Source organism: Dermacentor albipictus, chromosome 2, assembly GCF_038994185.2.
Source record: "Dermacentor albipictus isolate Rhodes 1998 colony chromosome 2, USDA_Dalb.pri_finalv2, whole genome shotgun sequence".
Classification (NCBI taxonomy): domain Eukaryota; kingdom Metazoa; phylum Arthropoda; class Arachnida; order Ixodida; family Ixodidae; genus Dermacentor; species Dermacentor albipictus.
In genome coordinates, this window is record NC_091822.1 from 180935083 (window position 1) to 180957839 (window position 22757).

The following is a 22757-nucleotide window of genomic DNA, read 5'->3' on the forward strand; positions in this document are numbered from 1 at the left end:
CACCTCTTGAGGCATTTAGTCGAACAAAGAAGCTGTAGCTTTTGTGCTACCGGGTCACCCGTACATGATCTTATCCCTTGAAGTATAGGTCGCCTTCTGTAGTACACATTCTCTTAGAGTTGACTCTGGCCAGATAAATTCTCACGTACCTGTACTTATACTGACGCATTAAAGACTTGACGTTCTTGTTACCTCCTACAAAATATCTGCAGTTTATTTAGAATTATTTATGATCTTGCGCTAGCCAGTCGTCCTCATACTTCTCTAATCTCTCCCGCAGTTATACGCAGCCCTTTCATTTCGATGTTGAGTTTCCAACTTTGCGGGTGAAGACAGCGTGAGCTCCTCATAACAGATTATATAAAACACGTCAATTCAGTTGGCGTTTGACAATCTCCATTGAACAGTATTTGGAGAGGGGATGCATTCGTCAATATAGCCGTTGATCTGTATATAGATCAACTTCACAAGGCTTGCCGCGTACTGTTCTTCGGCGAGGTCACCTTGTGTAGAACTTCAACAGAATGTGTTTCTGTGCGTTTTTATAACGAAAAAAAAAGAAACAGAAAAAGCGCTTTTATTGGCACTCTTTCTGTCCCTTCTACTTTCCGTTTAGTTTTCCTTGCGCCGCAAACACATTTCACGCAGAACTTCTTCCATCGTTCGTTATTTCTGCTGAGCTTCCAGGTCAAATCTCCATTTGTTTATTTTTATTATTTATAATACTGTAAGGCCTTGTCGTCTGGTACAGAGGTGAACAAATAATATACTATGTGCGGAAGATCTTCAAACGTTGCTGAAAAGTTCCAGCTGAATAAATTCCAAATTTTATTTGCAACACATCAATTTCAACACGTCATAATTGAGCTTGTTCCACAGGAAATCGTACGTGGCAAAAGAAAGGAGAAAACTTGAATACATCAACTCTTGTAAGCGTAGGTTAAAATTGCATAAGGATGATTATTTCACGGCGATATATTGTCCGGATGGCGCAAACGGAAAGACGGATATAAATTAAGATTCCAGTATGCAGCTGATACAGGAATCTCAATCTGTCTGGGACGAATATCTCGAAACACGTGCAATCTTTAGAAGGCGTTCCAGGTGGATCTGCTTTGCAATCCAACCGGCTACAATTCGTAAATCGCTATATGTGCCGTAAATTAATTAGATGAAACATTAATTAGGGATATTTTGGCGATTAGCCGATTTGACATTTCGATTTCTCATGTGAGTAATGTCCGCAGCTTCGAATAGATTTCAGATAAACACTACGATTATGCTTTCTGCCACAGGCAGCTTTTCTGCATGGTATAACAAAAAGAAAAAGAAGACAGAAAAACTACATGTGATTGCGTTATTTCAGTTCTCTCGCCGTCGCAGATGTCGCTTCATGGCATTGAGCCGGCGTTTACATTCGGCAGCTCAGCCCGATGGTCGCTAGGCATCTGCAAAATCTGGCCGCGACTGGTCAGATTTCAGCGCAGATCCGGCCGCCGTGCTTCGCTGTTAAATCTTTAGGCACTGATCGGGCCGCCATGCTTCGCCGTGAAGAACTTCGGCGAGGTTTATCACCCGGCAGCGTCTCTTGAGACGCGGCACCCGAGATATGCACGGAACCGGCGGATGCAGCCTTTGCAACGTTTTGAGTGCGTGTATTTTCATTGATCGTTGATAGAGTCCGCGCTGCTTGTGCAGACGGCGACAGCCGCGAGCCCGCAGCATCGGGTACCTTATCAACAGAAGGCGCCGCTGTGGCCGGCTTTGTCTCGGCTTGCGCTTCTTGTTTTGAACTCGCTTGGTTAGGAGTGCATGGACCAGATGACGGCGCTTCCGGCGTTCCCGTTTTACGCGGAGGACATTCGGTGTCCTCGGCTTCCGTCGCTGTCGCTTCGGCAATCGCGCCCTGGCCCATCGCTGGTTGGGCCACCGTCAGTTGGGGCTGGGTTGCGGAGCAGCAAGGCACGTGCACTATTCCACTGGAAGAAAAATACTGGGGCTGCGTGGAAGGAGCTGGTTGCTGCTGTTCTGGCAGGTGAGGTTTCTGAACGGCTGCACGGTGCGGGTGTGCTGATGATCGCTGCATCCCTGACCAAGCAGACCTTGTACTGGGAAAGCCCGCCGGGCCCGGATTCATTTTTGGGTATTCACAAGACGCGGGAGCCGCGAGCAACGCTGGCCCGGTAGGCATGACCGGAACCCCGGATTGGCTTCCGGGTTGGAACCGATATGCAACCGGCGGCGCATTGGAGAATATTCCGGGCTGCGGAGCGAGGTTCTGTTCTTCGTTGTCCACGATGCGATCGTAGTTCTGGTAGACCTGGTACAAAGCGTACAGGATACAGCCCTGGAATGGAGCGACACAGACAATGTTGCGAGCGGCTTCAGTGCAGTACACGTATGTACACGAAATGTCTACGACGCTTGGAAAAAAGTATGATGCACACCCGTTGTAATTTTCCGCTTGTGTGAACCAAGGTGCCTGCTGCGACTGAATATTTAAGTGCTTTCCGTGCCCAAATAGTCACACTCCCCGATTCAAGTTCTGGCGGCCTCGCTGATGCTAGCATACATTCGAGCGAACCTTAACCGTTTCAATGATTTTGAAAACCGAAAGATTGGCTCCTACTCCACACTTTCCTCCGTACACATAGCGTGTACACAATGATTTCCGCTAAGACCACTCCGTCGCACCACGGCGAGGCATCCACACGGTTGCTCAGCACGAACGCTGCCCTTCGTGATTCCGCTGCAAATTCAGCTGAGCGGAGCGTGACGTTGCGCGTGCATTTGGCTTCGTCGCTTTTGCAGCCAAACACTTCGTGGGTCTACAGACCTTCTAACCCGGCACTCGCAAGACGCGCATGCGCGTTGCTACAATGTCAGCACGACGGCAGCTGCGGCATTGCTGTAACAATCCGTATGAATAAAGAAATTTGACTCCACTCTTCGCTATCAAGGTTGTTGGACAGCGAAGGTGTACACAACTAGAACGATTACGCATTGCCACGTAGCGTGAAATTAATCACATAGTGACACTCTCAGGCACTTTACCTAATTATTAGCCTAAGACATTTCAACAGCCTCTACTTCACTACTTCCCGCCAACTGCAGCGTATGCAACTGTAATCATTACCGGGAAACTCTTGCGGCGAACGCTATGCGCGAAGGCGAGATTTCTGGGCGACGCTGCCACTGCCGCGCATGCGCGCAGGCGGGCGCCATCTGCTGGTGCTCCGAGGAACCGTACAGCCCACGCTGCGCGCGCCTCCCACTGATGCTACGGCTCCTTTTTAGTTGGTACCACCGCTGCTGCGTATGATGGAGCCTAACAGAGATGGATGCATGGATGGATGGATGGATGGATGGATGGATGGATGGATGGATGGATGGATGGATGGATGGATGGATGGATGGATGGATGGATGGATGCTATGAGCGTCCCCTTTGGAACAGGGCGGTGGGTTGCGCCACCAAGGTATTGTTATTATGTTGCCTAAAGTTCTACCTATGTCAAAAAAAAGAAAACAAAAAAATGCCTCGAAGAATTCTCATCACCAAGCTTTCTGAACTCCCATCGGCAACTTTATTCAGAAAGCAATTATAAGGACACTCCAGGCGCATTTTGTCCGCTTTCTATTTATATTAGATACAATTCACAGAATTTTATTATCATCTTTTGTTGTTGAATTAGAGTTGTAAACTTGACAGTCTTGTTTTTTGAAAATTTGCAATTTTCGCCAATCTTTTTTTTTTTTCGAATTGACAAACTAACTCAAAGATTCGAAACCAACAGTCACTAGTTCTTAAGTTTTTCTTTTAAATGCAACAAATCTCGTCAAATTTGGTGCAGTGGTGTCTGAGAAAAACGAATACTCCTTTTACATGTATTTATATAGCAGCACCCGAGCTAAAGCTCCCTCTTAAAAGCGATCTGCGACGTGGTCAACGTGCGCGCTTGCGCGGACCATCTTCGAAGCGCTCTGCGATGTTTGCAGAGTGTGCTTAGTGCCGGTAGCTTCGTATGCGCAGTGCTTTTGACGTTTCGTTCGCTTTGAAGCGAGAAATGCATGAATGTCAATTCGATTGCTGCTGCCGCGGTTCCTCGCTACAGAGTTTTGACAGCGAGTATCCGCACTCATCGAGTGAGATGTGTTCATTTAACCTGTGCGCGCGTGACACCGTGTTGGTTAATTTAATTTAAACACGTTGGCGGGCTAGTTGGTTTGCACCCCTGAGAGAATATGCAAACGCGAGTGAACAAGGACGTAGAATATGTCCGCGTTGAGTCAAGCTTACACATTCTATAATTCTGAATTTATTAAGCAAATGCTTACAAGTTCTTGCGGCCGATAGACCTACTATCCTTACTTGTAGAGCTATCTAGTTATTTGCTATCGCAATCGGTGCTTCGCCTTTAGAGAGGAACTACGATTTTGTTTCTACGCCTCCGTTGTTTGTCGTTTCCCTACTTCCAGAAATCTTCCAATCGCACATTACTGATCTCTATTGCGGACATGTTTACCTTCCCCCTGTTCTCGCTGAACCCAATGGCTTCAAGGAGGCCACAGGTACCTAAATCAACCGGTGGTCGGATACCTTCATATTCTAATAAAACATGCTCCATCGTTTGCGTGGCTTTATCGCAGCAAGCATATGCTTCTTCTTCCTTCTTGTATCTGGCTTTATAAGTGCGTGTTCTAAGGCATCGTGATCTCGCTTCGAAAAGTAATGAGCTTCCCTTTTAGTTACCATCAACTGTTTCTTTCGTGATTTCGTTTTTTCTTCGTATGTTCTTACTCATAGCATGTTTCTTTTCCATTTATGCCACCCATGAGATTACCTCAACTTCTCTGACTTTACACTTGACGTGCTTTGTTGCTGTGTTGCTCATCCTACAGGCCGCATACTTACTGGTACGCTTTCTAGTTCTTTTCCTACACCGCGAGTCAATGTTTTTCCTGTGCAAACACCTCAACACTCTCCCATCCCATTTACTTTCTTCCATATTCCTCAGCCGTTCCAGCCGATATCAACCTGCACAGCTTCATTTGTAGTCTTCCCGTGAGCGCCCAATGTGAGGTGTCCCACTGAGCTTTGGTTGTCATCGAATTCTGATTGTACCATTGACTACAAGCTAACAACCGCATTTCCAAAGGTAAGCCCTGGAACCATTACATCATTTCATATACCCTGGAGCAGCCTGTACCTATTGTATCCCCATAGAGCTCTGTGTGTCATTATGGCCGCATTTCCCTTCGCGCTTGCTGTTATTCTTTTTCCTGTGTTTCCATATCTATTGGCTTTGTTTATCCATACACCAAGGTATCTATAGTCTTTTGACCGAGGTCTTTCCTGGCCCTGTACTAACACTGTCTGTTCACTGTGAATACCATGACACCTGATTTACCACAATGAATACCAAGACACCTGATTTTTAACGCTTAATTTCATACCTAAATTCTCGTCTTTCTAGCCACAGATATTAGCTAGACGTTGCATATCACTTTTCTTGTTAGCTAGGAACACAATGTCGTCCACATAAAACAAACCTGGAAGCTGCTGCTCTACTACTGTGCCAACCTGTTTGTATGAGAGAAAACCCGATATTACTTTCCTCTGGCGCCCCTTCTATCCTCACAATGTACATCGTAAATGAATAAAGGGCACCCTTGCCTCAGTCCCTCGTCGATATCAACTTTCGCCTCGCTCCTCATTCCTTCCCATTCAACGCAAACGGTATTTTCTAGGTAAATTTTCCTCAAAAACTGTACGCATTCATCGCCTAAGCCTTCCCATTCCAGAAAATCCCACAAAATATCTCGGTCTACGTTTTCTTATGCTCCTGTAAGGTCTAAGAAAACACATATAATGGTTTCCTTTCTACTCTGGATATTTCAATACATTACGTAAGGACAAGAGTTGTCGTCTAGACGCCCACCGATTCTGAAGCCATTCTGAAGTTCTCCGAATATGCCATTATTCTCTTCCCATGCTTGCAGCTTTAATTTGATTGCCTGCATTGCTAACCACTATATTACGGATGCAATATGGTCAACGGCCTATATGAGTTAATTCTATCCTCTCCTCCTTGCATTTATAAATTAAATTCATTCCACTTTGTCGCCAACTGCCCGGTATTCGGCTATATTTTAAGGTTTCATTTATTGCCTTCAACAGAGCTCCCTTACATTTTGGGCCTAGTTCAATAATCAGCCTAACGCGAACCTCGTCTCATCCTGTGTCTGCGCGCTTAGGAATTTCCTCTTCGACTTTCTACCAGTTGAATTTTGTCAACATCAGCTCGTTTTATATCTAGTTCTCTTTCAATCTCTTTTTTCTCTCAAATAGAACCTCGTTATTGCCTTGGAAAATTTGGCCTGTTATTTTTCGCATGTAATTCAATACCGCGTCCCCTTCAAGCTTGTTCCTATTTTGGTGTAGGATGTGATGTATCGTTCTAGACTTCCTGCCTAATAATAAGTTTATTTGGTTCCAAAATATTCTAGGTGCGGCCTTCATTTTCTCACGTATATTTCTTAACCAACGTTCACTTTCACCTTCTATCTTTTCTTGAACCAGTACTTGAGCCACAGATTTTTTCCCACTATATTTCCCATTTTCTGGCTACTTAATCCTGCGCCAACTGCGCTTAGTTTGACTGCTTGTGCTCTCGGCGTGCTTTTTGTCGTTCGGTGATCGCTTCTCCCTGTTGCACCATGTTTTGGGTATCTTTTCTTCTTTTCCAACGAGCATATTGCTTCTCTTTCCGTATTTCGGTCGCTATTACACCTAGAAGCTCACTATATTCACAGCTTTTGTTTGGCCATTTGCCAAGTTCATCTTCGATTCTTGCGACTATATTTGTTAATTGTTTAGTGTTCAAGTTTGGACAGACCATATTGCGCTCCTTGCTTTCTTTTCCAACTGCATATACGATTTTCAACATGATGCGCTTATGGTCATTCCCTATGCTGCTATACCCTTCCTAATCAATGGCCATTTCTCTCAACTTATCATGAATTCCTTCTGTCATCAGACCGTAATCAATGGTTGATAGCCGGTATCCCGCTTCCTACGTGGTCTGCCCATCGCACTTAGGCCCTGTGCTCACGATAACGGGGTTATGTTGCTCACAAAGATCTGGCATTGACTTCCCGTTGTTGTCGGTATAGCCATCTAAATCCTGTATGTGGGCATTCATGTCACCTAACAGGATAATTTCAGCACCATTCCCGAAACCCTTAATATCAACGCTTATGCATTCCACTAACTCTTCATTCTTCTCTGTGGAATTATTTGAGGTCCACAAATACGTAACGCCCAGCGAATTTTTTTCCCCCTCATTGTACCTGATAACCAAAGATTCTCTGGATATTTGGAATTTACTCTTTTCCATTTGGCTCAAAGATGCATGAGCATTCCGACTCCCCCTCCCTTTCTTTCCGGCTCAGTTCTGTTGCACCCTTCTCAAACATAATTCTCTATCATTGGCGGCTCTTCCGAGTCTCTAAGGTGCGTTTCTGTAACTGAATACACCCCTATTTGTTCTCTATGTAACTGCTCCTCAACCTCTACCCACTTTTCCTTTCGTCTGTCGCCCTGCATGTTTATGTAGGCTATTGCATGGCGAGCTCTCTTTGTTGTTTTCCTCTTTTTTCTGTTATTGACGGCGATGCTATTCTGAGGTTCCCCTAGGGGACCTTCTTCATTACTACCTACTCTGGCCTTCTGAGCGCCCATGGGCCCCCTAAAGAAGCAACAGTGCAACCAGCTAGTCTACAGCCCACTTCTCGTCCAAGCCTGTAATTGAAGTGGTGGATCCGTCTCGTTCAAAACCACCACACCTTCTCACTTCCCTGTTTACTTCAACAACCTCGAAGCCTTTCTCTCGGCTCATTTTCCATATCGCCTCACAAGCAGCAACTACGGCTCTTTGTACGTGACTGCCACGAACAGGCACTTCTGGCACCGTGCACACCACGATCTGCACCCGAGGGGACAGCTCGCGCAAGCCGTCTGCACCCTTCGCCGAGCGCTGGGCTAGTCCTGTCCCTTTCCTGTTTAGTAGTCGTAGTTTAGTAGCCCACCAGCTATTATCACAAGGCTGCGTACGTGGGCGTTTTCTGCGAGCTTCGCTTTTGCTTACTCCACGATAGAACTCGGTGTCCGCCCTGGATAGATGGATGGATGGATGGAAGGTGTATGTATGTATGTATGTATGTATGTATGTATGTATGTATGTATGTATGTATGTATGTATGTATGTATGTATGTATGTATGTATGTATGTATGTATGTATGTATGTATGTATGTATGTATGTATGTATGTATGTGTGTATGTATGTATGTATGTATGTATGTATGTATGTATGTATGTATGTATGTATGTATGTATGTATGTATGTATGTATGTATGTATGTATGTATGTATGTATGTATGTATTTTATGAGCGTCCCCTTTGGAACGGGGCTGTGGATTGTGCCACCAAGCTTTTGCTGTTATACTGCCTGCTGTGTTACCTAGGTTAAACAATAAAAAAAGAAAAAAAACACTATGAAATACCACACCCAAATTTTCTGATCCCCTATTTCGAACGGTGCTTTTGTACGTCTCCGTCTTTTGTCGTTTCCCTAATTTTCTGTCAGCAAACCTCCAACCGCCTCGTACTAATGCCTATTGCGGACATGTTTACCTTTCCACTGCTCTCGATGGACCCAAGGGCTTCAAGGAGGCCAGTGGTGCTTAAATCGACCGCTGGGTAGACGTCTTCACATTCTAATAAAACATGCTTCGTAGTTTCCCTAAATTAACTGCAGCAAGCACATGCTTCTTCTTCCTTCTTATATCTCGCTTTATAGGTGCGTGTTCTATAGGCATCCCGATCTCGCTTCGAAAAGTAATGAGTTTCCCTTTGAGTTATCATAAATTGTGTCTTTCCTGATTTCGTTTTTTCCTCTTAAGTAGTTACTCGTGGCAGGTTTCTTTTCCATTGCTGTCACCCATGAGATTATTTTAGCCTCTCTGACCCTACAGGCCGCATACTTTCTGGTAAGCTTCTTAGTTCTTTTCCTGCACTGTGAATCAAAATTATTCCTGTACAAAAACTTGATCACTCGCCCAGCCCATTTACTTTCTTCAATATTCCTGAGCCGTTCTTCATGCTCAGTTTTACTGCGAGCTTCCCTCACTTCAAAACTAGTCCGGAAATGCCGGAATGCACGGCTGCGAGCGCCATCTGGTCGTGCTACAAGGAACCCCAGCGGCGCACGCGAGCGGCGGTGTGGTAAAGGTAGGTTGCATAATCGCGGTCTCAGACATCTTGGTCACACCACATGTAATGTTTTCCAGGCCATTCTACGCGATGGATCCCCGAAAATTTGAGCGTAGCAACGTGGCCACCCCGATATACAGCTCGAGCTTAAGGTTTCAGATGGTACGATTGCTTACGCCACGTCTAGACGTATGCTCTCATTGCGCGTAAAAGCTCCAGGATAAGCTGACCAACCACGAAGGAAATGTTTTAGGCAGACATGAATCGGATAAAGTGTATTGCAGACTTACCTTTACAAGAAAAATCACCGTGTCGATTATTGCGAGGCCGTAGAAAGACATGGTCTGAAAAATTTGAGGAATAAGGAAAGGGAAAAAGAAAATGAAATGATAAGAAAAGCGCTGAGCACAGCTGAACCAAGTACAGCAGAGACAGCGTTAGTTAAGATGACATAATGCACTAACGCGCAGAGCTTAAGTAACTACAAAAGCCATCTACGAGAAAGCTCGCAGGCCAACGCCAATTTTACAACTATCATTGCTCACAATGTCAGTCATTCTAATTTTAGAGCCTACTTCAGTATGTCTATACGACGGCCAATAAAAAAAAAGGCACGGGAAAGTAATTCCTTATTTGAGGGAATGTCCGCGGAATCTCCTTATGAAAAGATAACTGAATCAACGTAATCTGACCTCCAGTGTAACTCAAACAAACATTAGAAGGGGTACATTGACTTAATATTTTCGATGATTCTTTTTTTATGCGTTGAATGAAGGTCCTAAACCTGTAACCAATAACAAAGGTTCTGCAAGCGTCAGAGTACCCTAAATAATAATCTGTAATAGGTTTTCTGCAGACAGTTTCGGTATTGCTGTCATTACCGCTTTAAGCTGTAAGAAGATGCAGCGCCGAGCTTTGCGGTCCGCTCATGAGTGGCATTCTCCAGGCGTGCAGTGTTACTTTTATCGCATTACAATCATAACTTTCAGACCACTCCGCATTAGATGATAATTGAAATTTAAAGATAATTCCCTGCTCGTCATTTGCGTCGCGTTTTCTTCGTCAATGTTCGCGTTAACAGGTCTGGTACATTATTTATTGTTTGTCGGCTAGTTTGCTCGGGAAGTTGTCACAATAAATGAGAGAAGCAAGGGCGTCGTTCGTTGCACTTACTCGATACGATTTTTCATCCGTGTCTCGCAACTCGTCTTCTTCAAGTTTCATCTAAACAGAAGAATGTGAAAAAAAAAACAATCGTTGCAGCTTCACTTTCAAACTTTCTTTCAAACTTTATTTCGCATTTTCCTTTGCACAGAACTTGTAACACGAATGACTCCTGGCAGTTCATGCAGTGTAGTAGAGCGCTCTTGTCAGCAGATCGTTGACAACGAGAGGCAGCCACGCATTCGAGAGAAGGAAGGAGGGCTCGCCCATTGTACTTGAGTAATCCCTACGTGAAGCTTCCGTGCAGCCGGCGTCGAACGATCAGACGCGCGTACAATGGAGGAGCCCTTCTTCTGGATCTCGTTTCTGGACGTGTCCAACAGCTTTCGCTGTACTGCACGGAATTGGTCATATGGAGCGCAGTCACATACGCACACTGATTAAGATCAGATCGTTAAGCACCTCAAGCAATTAATTAATAAAAATAATAAATCTAAATTCTGGCGCCGCGGCCAGGATTTCATCCTAGCATCTCATGGTGGTAGTGGTGGTGGCAGCGATTATTATTATTATTATGAGGACTTACTTATGTCCCCTTTGAAATGGGGTGGTGAGCACTAGTCACCTAGCCTGCTTGAGTTGCTCACGCATGCTACACGTGCTTCTAATTCTAGCATTTTAACGCGACAGCGTTAAGGAGCTCGTGTCGTTGAAAAGCCGGTGTCGTCGGTGTCGACCGTGAGCGATAAATCCCGGGAGGCATTTCATAACTAAAAAACAACTTGCAAGATCGGCTGGGTGGGAATCCAACCAGGGTCTCCGGAGTGTGAGACGGAGACGCTACCACACAACCACGAGTTCGCTGCTTCAAGGCGGCTCAAAAGCGCCTGTAGTGAATGCGCTGTTGCCTTAGAAACGTGCCGTACAATGTTGAACTGCGGTGTTTATCGGTAATTATGAGCCTGTAACTTATAGAAGTCGCATTTACATGTGCAGCGAAGTACGTTTCCGCTACACTTCTCCGCTCTGCGCACACGCAGAGAGATCTTGCGGCAAACACAGAAGACACCCTCCTCGCAATGGGCGGCGCGGCCCCGACACGTGGCGCGCCACTCGCCCGCTTCACCCCTTCGGGCCGTGCGGGGACCGGTGCGAGGATGCCCCACTACCCTTGCGTTTAGTATGTTCTCTCGCTCTCTCCCCTTCCAACTTCCAGCGTGCGTCACTCGAACTCTCGTGTTTAGGCGACGAAGCTCCTCTTTACGCTCATAGCGCGATTCCTAGGTGCAGAATCCGATGCGGGACGCCTCTGACGTGATCGCTGCGCCTTAGCACGTCTGGTGGGAAAGCGTCCCCTGCGATGTGCGCCGAGCGGCTTCCGAGGAGTCATGCGTCTGCGTGGTGCTCCCAAGCGAGATAGAGGACGATCTCATCGAGGTGGCAGCCCCATGATCGCGACGGCCCTCATGGCGCGTCGCGGCCCGGCTGTCCATGCCGATCAAGACATTTGGCTGGCGTAGATCGTTTCTCCATCCGAGACAGCAAGTTCTTTGGTTCGTTCCGCTTGCTGAGGTGCACATTTCGTTGCCGCGCCGAACGCTCACCGCGTGATTGGTGGATGCAAAGTCCGATTCGGGGCGCCTGGTAAGTGATCGCTGCGCCGTAGCGCATTGCCTTACACACCTTGGCGGGTCGACGGGAACGCTATCGTGTTCCACTCTTGAAGGCGAAGCTTAAGCGTCCTCCAATTTTTGGATACATCTCTTTAATCCTTTTTCCCTTGCTGAAAACTTCGCTATCTACGTTGTACCGCTACCTATGCTTGTAACGGATCCGGTCGTGTACTCTATACTCTAACGGTCGTGTACTAATACTCTAACCATCCCTTACTTAACTCGACTGCTGACCGGTTCATCTTTCGGTCCACTTTAAATCCAAGCGCTTCTGGAAGGTGAATGTTGCCTTCGAGTCTCATTGGGTGAATCCTTTCGCATTCCATTAGGATGGGCTGAGTGGTCTAAGGATATCCGCTGCAGCACAGCCATAGCCACAGCGTCACCACGGCGCGCGTAACTCACGCACTTCTATGCGTCTCTGAACAAATTCAGAGAAATCTGAAATGACTGGCTGTAGCCGTTCATAGTTGCCCTGTGGACGATTGGGAATGCTCCCATGCTACAGCTACCTCTGAAAACTGGTAGTGTTGGCTGTCTGCCTTTACTGGCCTTTGGCATTCGAAATGCGGAGGCACCCAGTACTGCAGCTTCGGTTAGCTGAATGATTAGAAAGTCCGCGATTATAACTCGTGGAATGTTAAAAAAAAACACAAGTTCTGAGATATTGCGTGCGAAAGTTGCGACCTTATCATTATGAGGCCCACCGTATACAGGGGTGCACCCCGGATTCATTTTCTTCATTTATTATTCTTCAACGTGCGCTGAAATCTAAGCACAGAAGCATTCTTACGTATCGCTGCCATGGAAACGCTACCGCCGCGGCCGGTTACGAACCCGCGACCTCAACATCAGTAACGCGACGCCATCGCCACTAGGCTACACCGCTGCGTGTGCAGCTTAAACCATCGACGTCACAGTCACGGCCATTTTTATCGCTGCGTATACCACTTCGATGTTGCGGCCATCACAGCGAGTCCGTTGCTAACGCGTCCCAAATCAAGGCCCCGCTTTGATATTCTAGCAGCGTACGACCTAGAATATTTGAAGCAGCCCCCCGTATAATAGCGGCAGAAAGTCGCATTTGGTTTCATTCGTATATATGCACAGTAAGTAATTAAAACAATCGTTAACCAAACTTTTACAAACTATGGCGCCATATGCGATTATGAGACCTATGGTGTTCGGTCATACGTCCTTTTCCACCACCAAGATAATTTTGTGTACTAATTACCCGTATAATTATTAACCGTAAATTAAAAGCCTTTTATTTACTGAGTTATAGCTTCAATTCACAGGGGAAATGTATTATGGTGTCTTAAAAGATGCCACTCCATCGCTTTCAGCGCGTTATGTCCTCTGAAATTATTTTCCACACATTGCGCGTTGAGAGCGAAATAGGAAATGTGTCCAGTGATCACGTGTATGGCCACGTCATGACACCACTACACAGATCACAGCGGTGTTTCACAAGAACTAAATACGCGCATTGCATGACCCGGTGACCAGGTGGTCACTGCGTACACTCTGCTATCATCATGCGTAGATACACGCAGTTCGCGATCAGGGGAAGCCAACACCATTAAATCAACAACGACAGCTTGTCACTTCCAGACGATTTCCGAGTCCGGCCATGAGCGGAGTTATTCGCTTGAGATCAATTTCGGGATCGCTACTGTTACGACACTAACTTAGGTAATCAGGCGACATTTTTTGGTATTGCACGTGCTAAATGTAAATCACCGAAGAATAACTGCACAAGAGATAGCCTACTGACAACAATTGAATGGGATGTTTCCTGATTCAATAAGAACTTTCCAATTGGAAGTCGTGTCCTTGAATAAATTATTCAAAAGCCTTTATAATTCCTTCTGGTTAGGCAGATATTGAGTGCAGAAGAGTTATACCGAAGGCGGCAGAAAGCTTATGACCGAACACCGTTGTTCCCATAACCGTATATCGTATTAATTATCCTTTTCCTTTCATAGCTGCAACAACCTGTATATTATCCATCGACAACACATAAGGAAGTGTCTGCTCGTTTCGTCAAATAACAAAAAGTAAGGTTTGCACAACACCCTAAGGTTCACCATAGAAGTATTTCAGCTTTGGCGAACAGCGGTGTCTTACGTTCTTGCTCAAGAAGTAACTGAAGAACAGGTCTGTGACGTAGCAGCCGCAGGTAGACAAGGTGTTCCAGATGAGGAACAGTCCAAACATCTGCTTTGCCTGACTCTGCGTTTGCAACAGAATCGATGACAAGAATCAGCAGTCATACAAGGGCGCTACTCTAAGCAGTCCTGGCATGTAAGGCAAACACCTTCGCCTGACAAATGGAATTGCATGGATGGTGCAGTGATGCGACAGGGCACATGTATTACGAAGATATGCAGCTCGGTTTCAAATATAACGAAATGAGCAGACACAACATAGCCTCTCTCTTTGTGCGACGGATTTGCTAACGGTGAAAAAAAAAACGCACCCTAACGCGCTCAATGTTTCAATTTAGCTGTCTGTTGGAGAGCTTACTTGAATTCGACACTGGCGCCTGTCGTCTGTCATGGGGCGCTATAACGTAAAGCTATTCCAAACTTTTCTATTCCAATTCTGCTATCAGCCCCCCACTATTGGTCAAAAACTTTTTTCGACCACCCCCACTTCACCTGTCTGTCACGCGACGTCACGAAAACCGCGATACCTCCCCATCTGATATGATGTGTACACATTGATTATGCATGATTTGACCGAAAAAAACAGTTATTTCTGATTTGACCACTTTTCGCCATTAGCCCTCCGCTATTCGTAAAACGTTTTCGGGCTGCACCCACTTCACCTGCCTGTCACGCGACGTGACAAAACCGCAAGAACTCACCGCGTCAGAGTGACGTGCACGCGATAAAGATGCATTAACATGCCGAACAAAACTGAATTTTCTTCGGAATAGCCGCAGGCTGCCCCGTTCCGAAAGGAATAGAAGATGGCTGCCGCCGATCGCTCAGACGCTGGCTACTCGCACCTGCCGGAGAGCATGGGTGTATTTGCGTATAATAAAACTTCTTGCGTGCCCGTGTAACGTTTTCGAGCACTTTTGGCAGGTTTACCCCCTCATTCTGCCAGTTCTTCTTTGCTGACGGTCCATTTTAGCGTCATTCTTGAGCGTCCGTTGCATGCCGCCGCGATTTTCGACCAGCCAACGCAAGCTAAGTAAGGGAAAGCCGACCAATCGTAGACGCCGGCACCACCCTCCTCGTCCGGTTATCGACTTTCAGTGCAGTGGCTCGGCCCCATCGAATCCCTCTCCACTTGACCGTTTTCCTCGCCTCTTGTCAGCCAATTAGATACGACAAGCCGCTCAGTGTAGGCAATGTTATTCGTTTTTCAAGCAAACAAAAGTGACCTCCGATGAACGAGGGGAGCGTTTGATTCGTCTGTTCAGACAACCCTGCGGGTGACCGCCCGGTGCTTGCGTTGGCGGTTACGCAAATTTGACGTCAGGAGATTGGAATAGAAACATATTGGAAAAGTTTTACGTTATAGGGCCCATGGTTACCGCATCTAATTCGTGTACGTGATGTTCCGTCATAAAGACGCATCACCTTAATGCGGTAGCCGAAGGTAGGTTGAGTGAGTGAAATTTGCAGCTATAGTGAATCCGTACCAACTGTATTCCATCACCACGTGGGAGAATGTGGTGCTTAGCGATTGCCCTCCTGCACTCACAGGTGAAGCGTGCAAGCCAGAAACAGGCACCACCTCGTTTCGGATGCCATCGCACGAGGGCTGGCGCGCTATGCTGTACATGTGCATTCTGAGCCATGACATCATAATTATGCACTCCATGAGCTATATCGTCGCTTTCTCAAAGTGCGCCTGGTAATTCATTTTTGGAGATGACTCCTTCTATAGTTACAAGATCGCTCAAGGCTGTCAATTCCGACACTTCAATAACCTAGAACCGCTGTCTGAGGACATTGGCGAGTAAGTGCGTTTCGGAAAACACGTGACGCCCGATGCGATTATCCGCCAATGTTGTTTGCAATCCCAGAAAATTCTAATCGAGAGACAAATCTGGAAACGAGAGCTGACGCTGTTCACGTACCGGGTTTCTCAACGCATGGAGCATGGTTACGTCGCTGACAAGGTTGAGGGCACATCCGACGCCATCGATAATGTGGAAGATGTCTTCTTCCTCTGTATGAAAAGAGGAGCAATGAAGGTGGAGCAGGTGCTCCGGTAAATGGTAACACAGTGTTTCACTTCGCGTGAATTCACTCGAAAACAGGAGTCTGCATTCCGTGATCACCAGTGTGCAGTAGCTGAGCAGAAATTTTATTATCAAGGAGTAGAAAAGCATAAGTGCTTGGTTATACTGCTTGTAGCGGCCAATTCCAGAACCGCTCAAGATCACTTTTTGTGTGGGTGTCAGAACAAAAGCCGTCAGACATGATCCATTCGAAGAACGGCTGCTCATCCCTCCGGTGATTTCGTGAACCTGGCGCACCACGACACATCAACCGCGAATTCTTGGATACATTATGACTTTGATAGCCCGGACCTAAAGAGAGTGCACATCGCGTGAAATTTAGTTTTTAAGCTTTTAGAGTCCACGTGACAAGAAAGCATTGCTTCAACGTGATTGGCAAATGAAGAACGAAGAGCAAATTACAATGACCTTAGCGGAAAGTTTGGACTGCTTGAAATATATTTCTACTCCTGCTCTTAGTACAAGCGCCGTATAGGCTGCTCGCGCCGTTTGTACGTGGCGTAATGAGTTCCGAAAGCGCGTGCTCGACATCTGAAGCTCTGGTCGCAAAAGCTTCGTGTCGTGCACCCAGGCGCCGCCTAAGATGTCCACTGAAACAGATGTTTGCTGTGCCGCACCGGCATCATGCACATCGATTGCAAAGGCGGAGGCAACGGAGGCAGCTGAGGCAAGACATGGACGCGTCACGCCGTGGTCAAAGATGGCGGCGCCCATGGGCTCGCCATGATGCCGTGAAAATGGTCTATAGTCCAGAAAACACGGTACCTTCATGTAAAGCTGGCACCAAATTAAACTTTAAGCTCAATGTGGAGCTGTTCTGCCTCATGATGTGCGTTCCGCTCCAACTAGTGCAAAAACAGTGGCCTGCTTTCTTCTGCTAACCAATAAACGAATTAGTTAATTAGGTACATACAGGAGTCATCTTGGAAGTATACGTCGGCATCTCGACTTGCTCTTCGGATAGTGTCGTTTATTTAAAAGGTTTGTTCAAGGACAAAAGGGTCCTCTGAAGACCGCAGCTTTCGTGTTTTTCATTTCTTATATCTGCGCCCTCCATACAGGTTGTAAATAAATATCAGCATAGCAAACAAAACCATTTCCTTACATTTGAAGCTATACGCTGCTAAAGGTGAGTATAAATTGTAACAAAAGTCGTCGTGAAGACTTTGAATAGTGCTAGCTGTGTAGGAGGAAGCAAAGTAAGCTCTGATAGCATAGAATTGAGAGATTTAAGTCGTAAAAAGATATGCCTAAGTACGTGCGGACTAGCAAGGTGCACAGATTTAATTAATAGCAATAATTACTCACCGTTGAGTCCCCTACTGAGAGAAGCGATGCTTGCAGTGACCCAAAAAATGTTGCACGCCTGCAAAGAAAGAACAGAAATGTATCCTTAGGCTCTTCAGAAAGGTCGTTGGCACGAATATATTAAATTCAATAGGTTTATTTATCTAGCTATTCAATATATCTGATTTGCATGGTTGACTGATTTGATCCAACGCTACTATTAGCTACGCCGAGGCTTGTTGCTAAATGAATTTTGAATTTGAATTTACTTATTTTCCATCAAAAATGGAAGGACGCCTGAACGAAAAATTCAAAAAGTTGGTTAACCTTACGGATGTTAAGTTCAGCCTTGCAGGGCTAACAACACAACAAAGAGGAAACCATCTACCTAAATTATTAAATTCAATAGGTTTATTTATCTAGCTATTCAATATATCTGATTGGCATTGTTGACTGATTTGATCCAACGCTACTATTAGCTACGCCAAGGCTTGATGCGAAATCAATTTTGAAGTTGAATTTACTTATTTTCCATCAAAAATGGAAGGACGCCTGAACGAAAAATTGAAAAAGTTAGTTAACTTTACGGATGTTAAGTTCAGCCTTGCAGGGCTAACAACACAACAAAGAGGAAACCATCTACATAAATTTATGATCTTCAATATCTTTAGCAAATAGTAAAAAACTATATACAAGACACATCCAATGATACATGCCAAGCCATCATCGCAAATTTTCAAGCTCTGAAATAAACCGTGCATAAATATTTGATAGACACATCTCTACACACTTACAATACACAATGGCAGCATTTCAAAAGTGATACAGATATGCTGTATACAATAATAAAATAACGCATCAATTTCAACTGTATAAGTTCAGTCATGGTGTATACGGTTCGCACTTCCGTTAAGGAAGACGGCATTTCTGAGAGTGACCTTCAATAAAAGTTTGCTGACAAGTCTCAACGTGTACATCTCTATGTATACTGCTTCGTGGGCTGTGCAACACATACGAGTATTTACAGCTTCGTTTACTACAAAACACGGTTCGAAGGTAACACAAAGGTGAATAATACATAAAAGTTAAATAATTTTTTACGCGTTCGTAAACCACGATCCGGTAGATTTCTAGCGCCCCTTCTGTAAGAGCATTCTCTGCGTTGTTCGCCAGCAAGCCTCGGTGTAGTTTGGGACAAACGTAGGCATGTTGGAAGGAAAAAGAGAGGAGACGACCTGACGTCACTCTTTGTTAAACTCAGTGATACCGGGAGATGGCGTGGCGTGCGCACACCCTACACAGCGATGCGACCAACGGATCCGATCGCGGTGTTAACCATCGGGACACCGTTGCTCAAGTAATTTCGTCCGATTATTGCGTTGTAGCACTGAAAGGAGTTCGTAACGAACTGCACAAGTTAAAATGTGAGAGCAGTCGGTCCCCGACACTTCTGCCGGCTTTTCTGAAAACAAATCTGTGCATTCTCACCGCACTGCAGAAGTGCACAGGCGATGAGCGGCAGGACACCTTAGGCACGTCAGGTGCTATGGCTAGACCACCTGCAGTTTATGAGAACGAATACGTATGCCTGTCCTGGCTTTACGGGAATCGTTTTGCTTTATTGCACCACTTTCGGGCGTGCGCGTGGTGGAGATGTGACGAGCCACAGCGCGCCAATGAAGAGGCCAGCAGAGGAGAATGTCGATACGCGGTTACATACACTGACCGCGACCACACTTTCTTGTTCTCACGGTAAGTGTACCTTCATGTAAACAAAGTTCTGTGCTATCCTCCGTCGGGTGCCGAAGAGTAAGCGCGCATGCGTGCAGCTATAGCGCGTTGACCGGACCTAACTTGCGACAACCCGCGTTCGATGTGCGCGCAGGCGCACACGTTCTTCTGTCGGGCCTTGTCCACTCTTGCACCGCATCCGCCAACCTTCACTTCCCTTCGCCCCTCGAGCACACAGATAACACATCTGCGGTAAGGAGGGTTCGTCCCTTAATTACTCAGAGGAACCACTTCTTTCGCATCATTCCACATGGCTGTTTTGCGTGCCACAAATGCATCGTCCGTTCTCAAGAGCGAGAACACTACACCGCTGACACTGACCTGCAAGGAGTTGATCGCACATATTCGGAAGCACGGCGACTTCAGTGTGTGATGACGCTTTAGCATGGATTCACCAGGGATGGGTAATATGTTCCCAGATCGTCCTTGTTTCATGGCGTGGCTTGGGTGGTGCACGGCGTTGCGTGCGCACTCGTTTCATGCTTTTTATTTCTTCCATTCTCACCTGGCCACAGCAACAGCCGGGAGATCACCGTCTAGATAAAACGGCGGAACACAACACGGAGAGTAACGGGATGCTGTATACACGATGCCTTTGCCACGGCATGAGACCTATACTGGGCAGCACACGCTTGAGGACTGCCCACCATAACCAAACCGCGATTGTGTTCCGACAACATGGCCGCTACAGCAAAAATTACCGCATGACTTCAACCACACGTTTCTCCTAGGGCGCGGAGTGGGTAGGGCCTCTCCAGATTTTTTTTTCTTTTCTTTGGTCCATGCACGTAGGCCAGTAGTTCGGTGGTTCTGAGCGTCTCAGACGTTTGTTATATGTTGCTGTGCCTTGCTTTGTTGATACCTAACCTGTATAGCCATGTAAGCAGTCACAATGTAACTTGCAGAAATTATTTTCCCCCTTAAATCCATTACCACTACCACTGGACCAGTAGCTATGGATGAAGACAACATAAGGCATGCCGCAGTAGGAGAACCCGGATGAATTGTTTATCTCATCGGGTTCTCCTCCATGGGCTCATCCGAGTACAAGTGCCTTCGTGCCTTTCGCCAACAAATTGCTGTCGCCACGACGTGGATCAAACCCGCGATCTGGAGGTTAGCAGCGCACAAATCTTAAGAGATACTCGCTTCCCATGAGAAGCGTCGTAAGAGACATCACTAAGGATGGCTGTTGGGAATAAGCAATAATCATCAAAAATAGGCCTGGCACTGTTTTGATCTGCCTACTTACGGTGCAGAAGTAGAGAATACAGCGGAGAAACCGCAGGTCTTGCATCGAGGGAGGAGAAACAGGACGGAACCGAGAGCTTGCTGGCTAGTTCCGTGACGCCAAAACTCGGGTCGTTTCTTCTTCTGCCTTTGGCACGTTCAATGTGCGCGCGCCTCGTGAGAAGGCTGTGGGTTTAAACCATTAATTGGACGGAAAAACAAGGTGAATAATAGGAATCATAAAGGATGAGATTTCAATTACGCAGATGCGTTTCGGTAATATGTGACGAATGTTAAATAAACGAGTGTTGACACCATAAGAAAATTAGCAGAATTAGGTGTTCCGGTAAAAAACGGGTGCCGGCTCGGGCAAACTTTGACTGCACCTAACAACCATGATGATGATTTCTATTGGTACCTCTCCGGAAATGAGACGGCGACAGAGAGATTACATAGCCCGCTCTAGCCGATGAGGTTTTACTTCAGATAGTGCACTCTAGCATATTGCCTACCGCTCCCATCTGTACTCGCCTTGATCTTCTCGCTCTCCACAAAAACTCTTGAATCTACTATACTCTATCTCAGTAGTACCTTGCTGAAATGTGGAAGTCGCAGAATTAAATTACCCAAAAGGAAGGGTGAAAGCCCCTAAAGATTTGTCTATCAGCGCTCCGTCCTCAGCTCGCCACCTTATTACATGAAATGAATCGTCCCTGGTACAGATAACTTTACGAGATAATGCAGAGGTAGGCAGAATGCTAGATTGCGACATAAGCTCCAACTCACGCATGACGGGTGACTATATTCGCCGCACTCTGACCTAAAGGAGATGTTATTAGCGATCATCATCATCGACACCAGCAAACCTACCATCATTGTCATCATTATGATAATTATCGTCATCGTCGTCATCGTTACCGGAACTCGTCATCCACCCGAGAGTACTGTGAAGCTGCCAGGGAAATGAACGCTGGCTTCTGGAAAGTATCGCAATCTTTGTGAGGCGAAGCCTTCGTGAAGCGTGTGATCAAGTGCCATTAATTTGCATATTTTATTCTTGGATCCTTGGCGTAAAGGAAACTGTCGGGCTCGCGTGCTCATACTACGCAATGGGAAATACAAGGCAATCATATACAAAGCTAGTTGACGTTGGTCCTATGGAAGTATATATAAGTACCATTGTAGCTTAACGCTTAGAAGATAGGGTTCCTGTGCTGGAGGGCCGAAGTTCATTCTCAGCATCGGGCACGTAATTTAACTTTTTTTTAACGTGACTTTTTGGGCAAGACAGCAGCAGCGCCTGAAGCCATGATGAGGAAATTCCAGGGAGGGATCATAAAGAAACCTTCACTTTATAAATTCCTGAAAAAGGACTAATCCTTCTTCAACTGCTAAGCAGTGTCGAACGTGGATTCCATTGTAGCTTCGCGCTGCTCACGAATTAGTGACAGTATTTTTGCCGGTCAGAAAAAGAACTTTTGCGGCGAAGCTGGGACCGGGATATGACACGCTGTAAAGCGCTATTCTCTAAACTTCCACCAAATATTCAAAATAATTGTGACAGTTCAAAATGATGACAAAGTCGTGCAAGAGAGCCGCTGGAGCTAATGCATTGGGATATACGTGTGTTGTTGGACATGTCACGGGCGATGTGTGGTGCGGACAAAGTGAAGATTGTGCTTCGTAATACAGGCTGTTGTGGGAAATTACAGAATTCTGCTAGTTTTGGCTGTCCACTATGAATGACGAGAGCCGAAGCGGCGCCATGTTTACCGTGGTTGCGGATGTGGCGTGCGCGCGGTCTCACGGTCAGCGTCACTATAGTTTGAGCTGTGATCATGCAAAGTCACATAAGCCTACGGTTCCTTTTCTTTTTGGATGTATGAAGACGTGGGGTGTGAACCCTTCTGCGAGCTCGTAACTTCCACAGACGAGTGCACACTCCTGCAGAACAGCTTGCACGACTGAGTGGAATATTTTGTCATTACACGGAGGAGAGTAAGAAAATCGACGTAGTACATCGACTTTTTTCGCAGGCCGACGAGGGAACGTCGATACGTGGCACAGAGAAC

At 46.1% G+C, this 22757-nt stretch overlaps 1 protein-coding gene across 1 annotated transcript; it reads right to left on the bottom strand.

Moving 5' to 3' along the window:
* Positions 1 to 811: 811 nt before the first annotated feature.
* Positions 812 to 20816, bottom strand: LOC135919328 (uncharacterized). The gene is made up of 8 exons (XM_070534542.1): positions 20708 to 20816; positions 19153 to 19223; positions 17686 to 17743; positions 16213 to 16304; positions 14244 to 14348; positions 10450 to 10500; positions 9567 to 9620; positions 812 to 2347 (listed from the first exon to the last, which is right to left on the bottom strand). The coding sequence occupies exons 4-8, from the start codon at positions 16234 to 16236 to the stop codon at positions 1472 to 1474; spliced, it is 1110 nt and encodes a 369-aa protein (XP_070390643.1). The 5' UTR covers positions 16237 to 16304; positions 17686 to 17743; positions 19153 to 19223; positions 20708 to 20816; the 3' UTR covers positions 812 to 1471.
* Positions 20817 to 22757: the final 1941 nt, after the last annotated feature.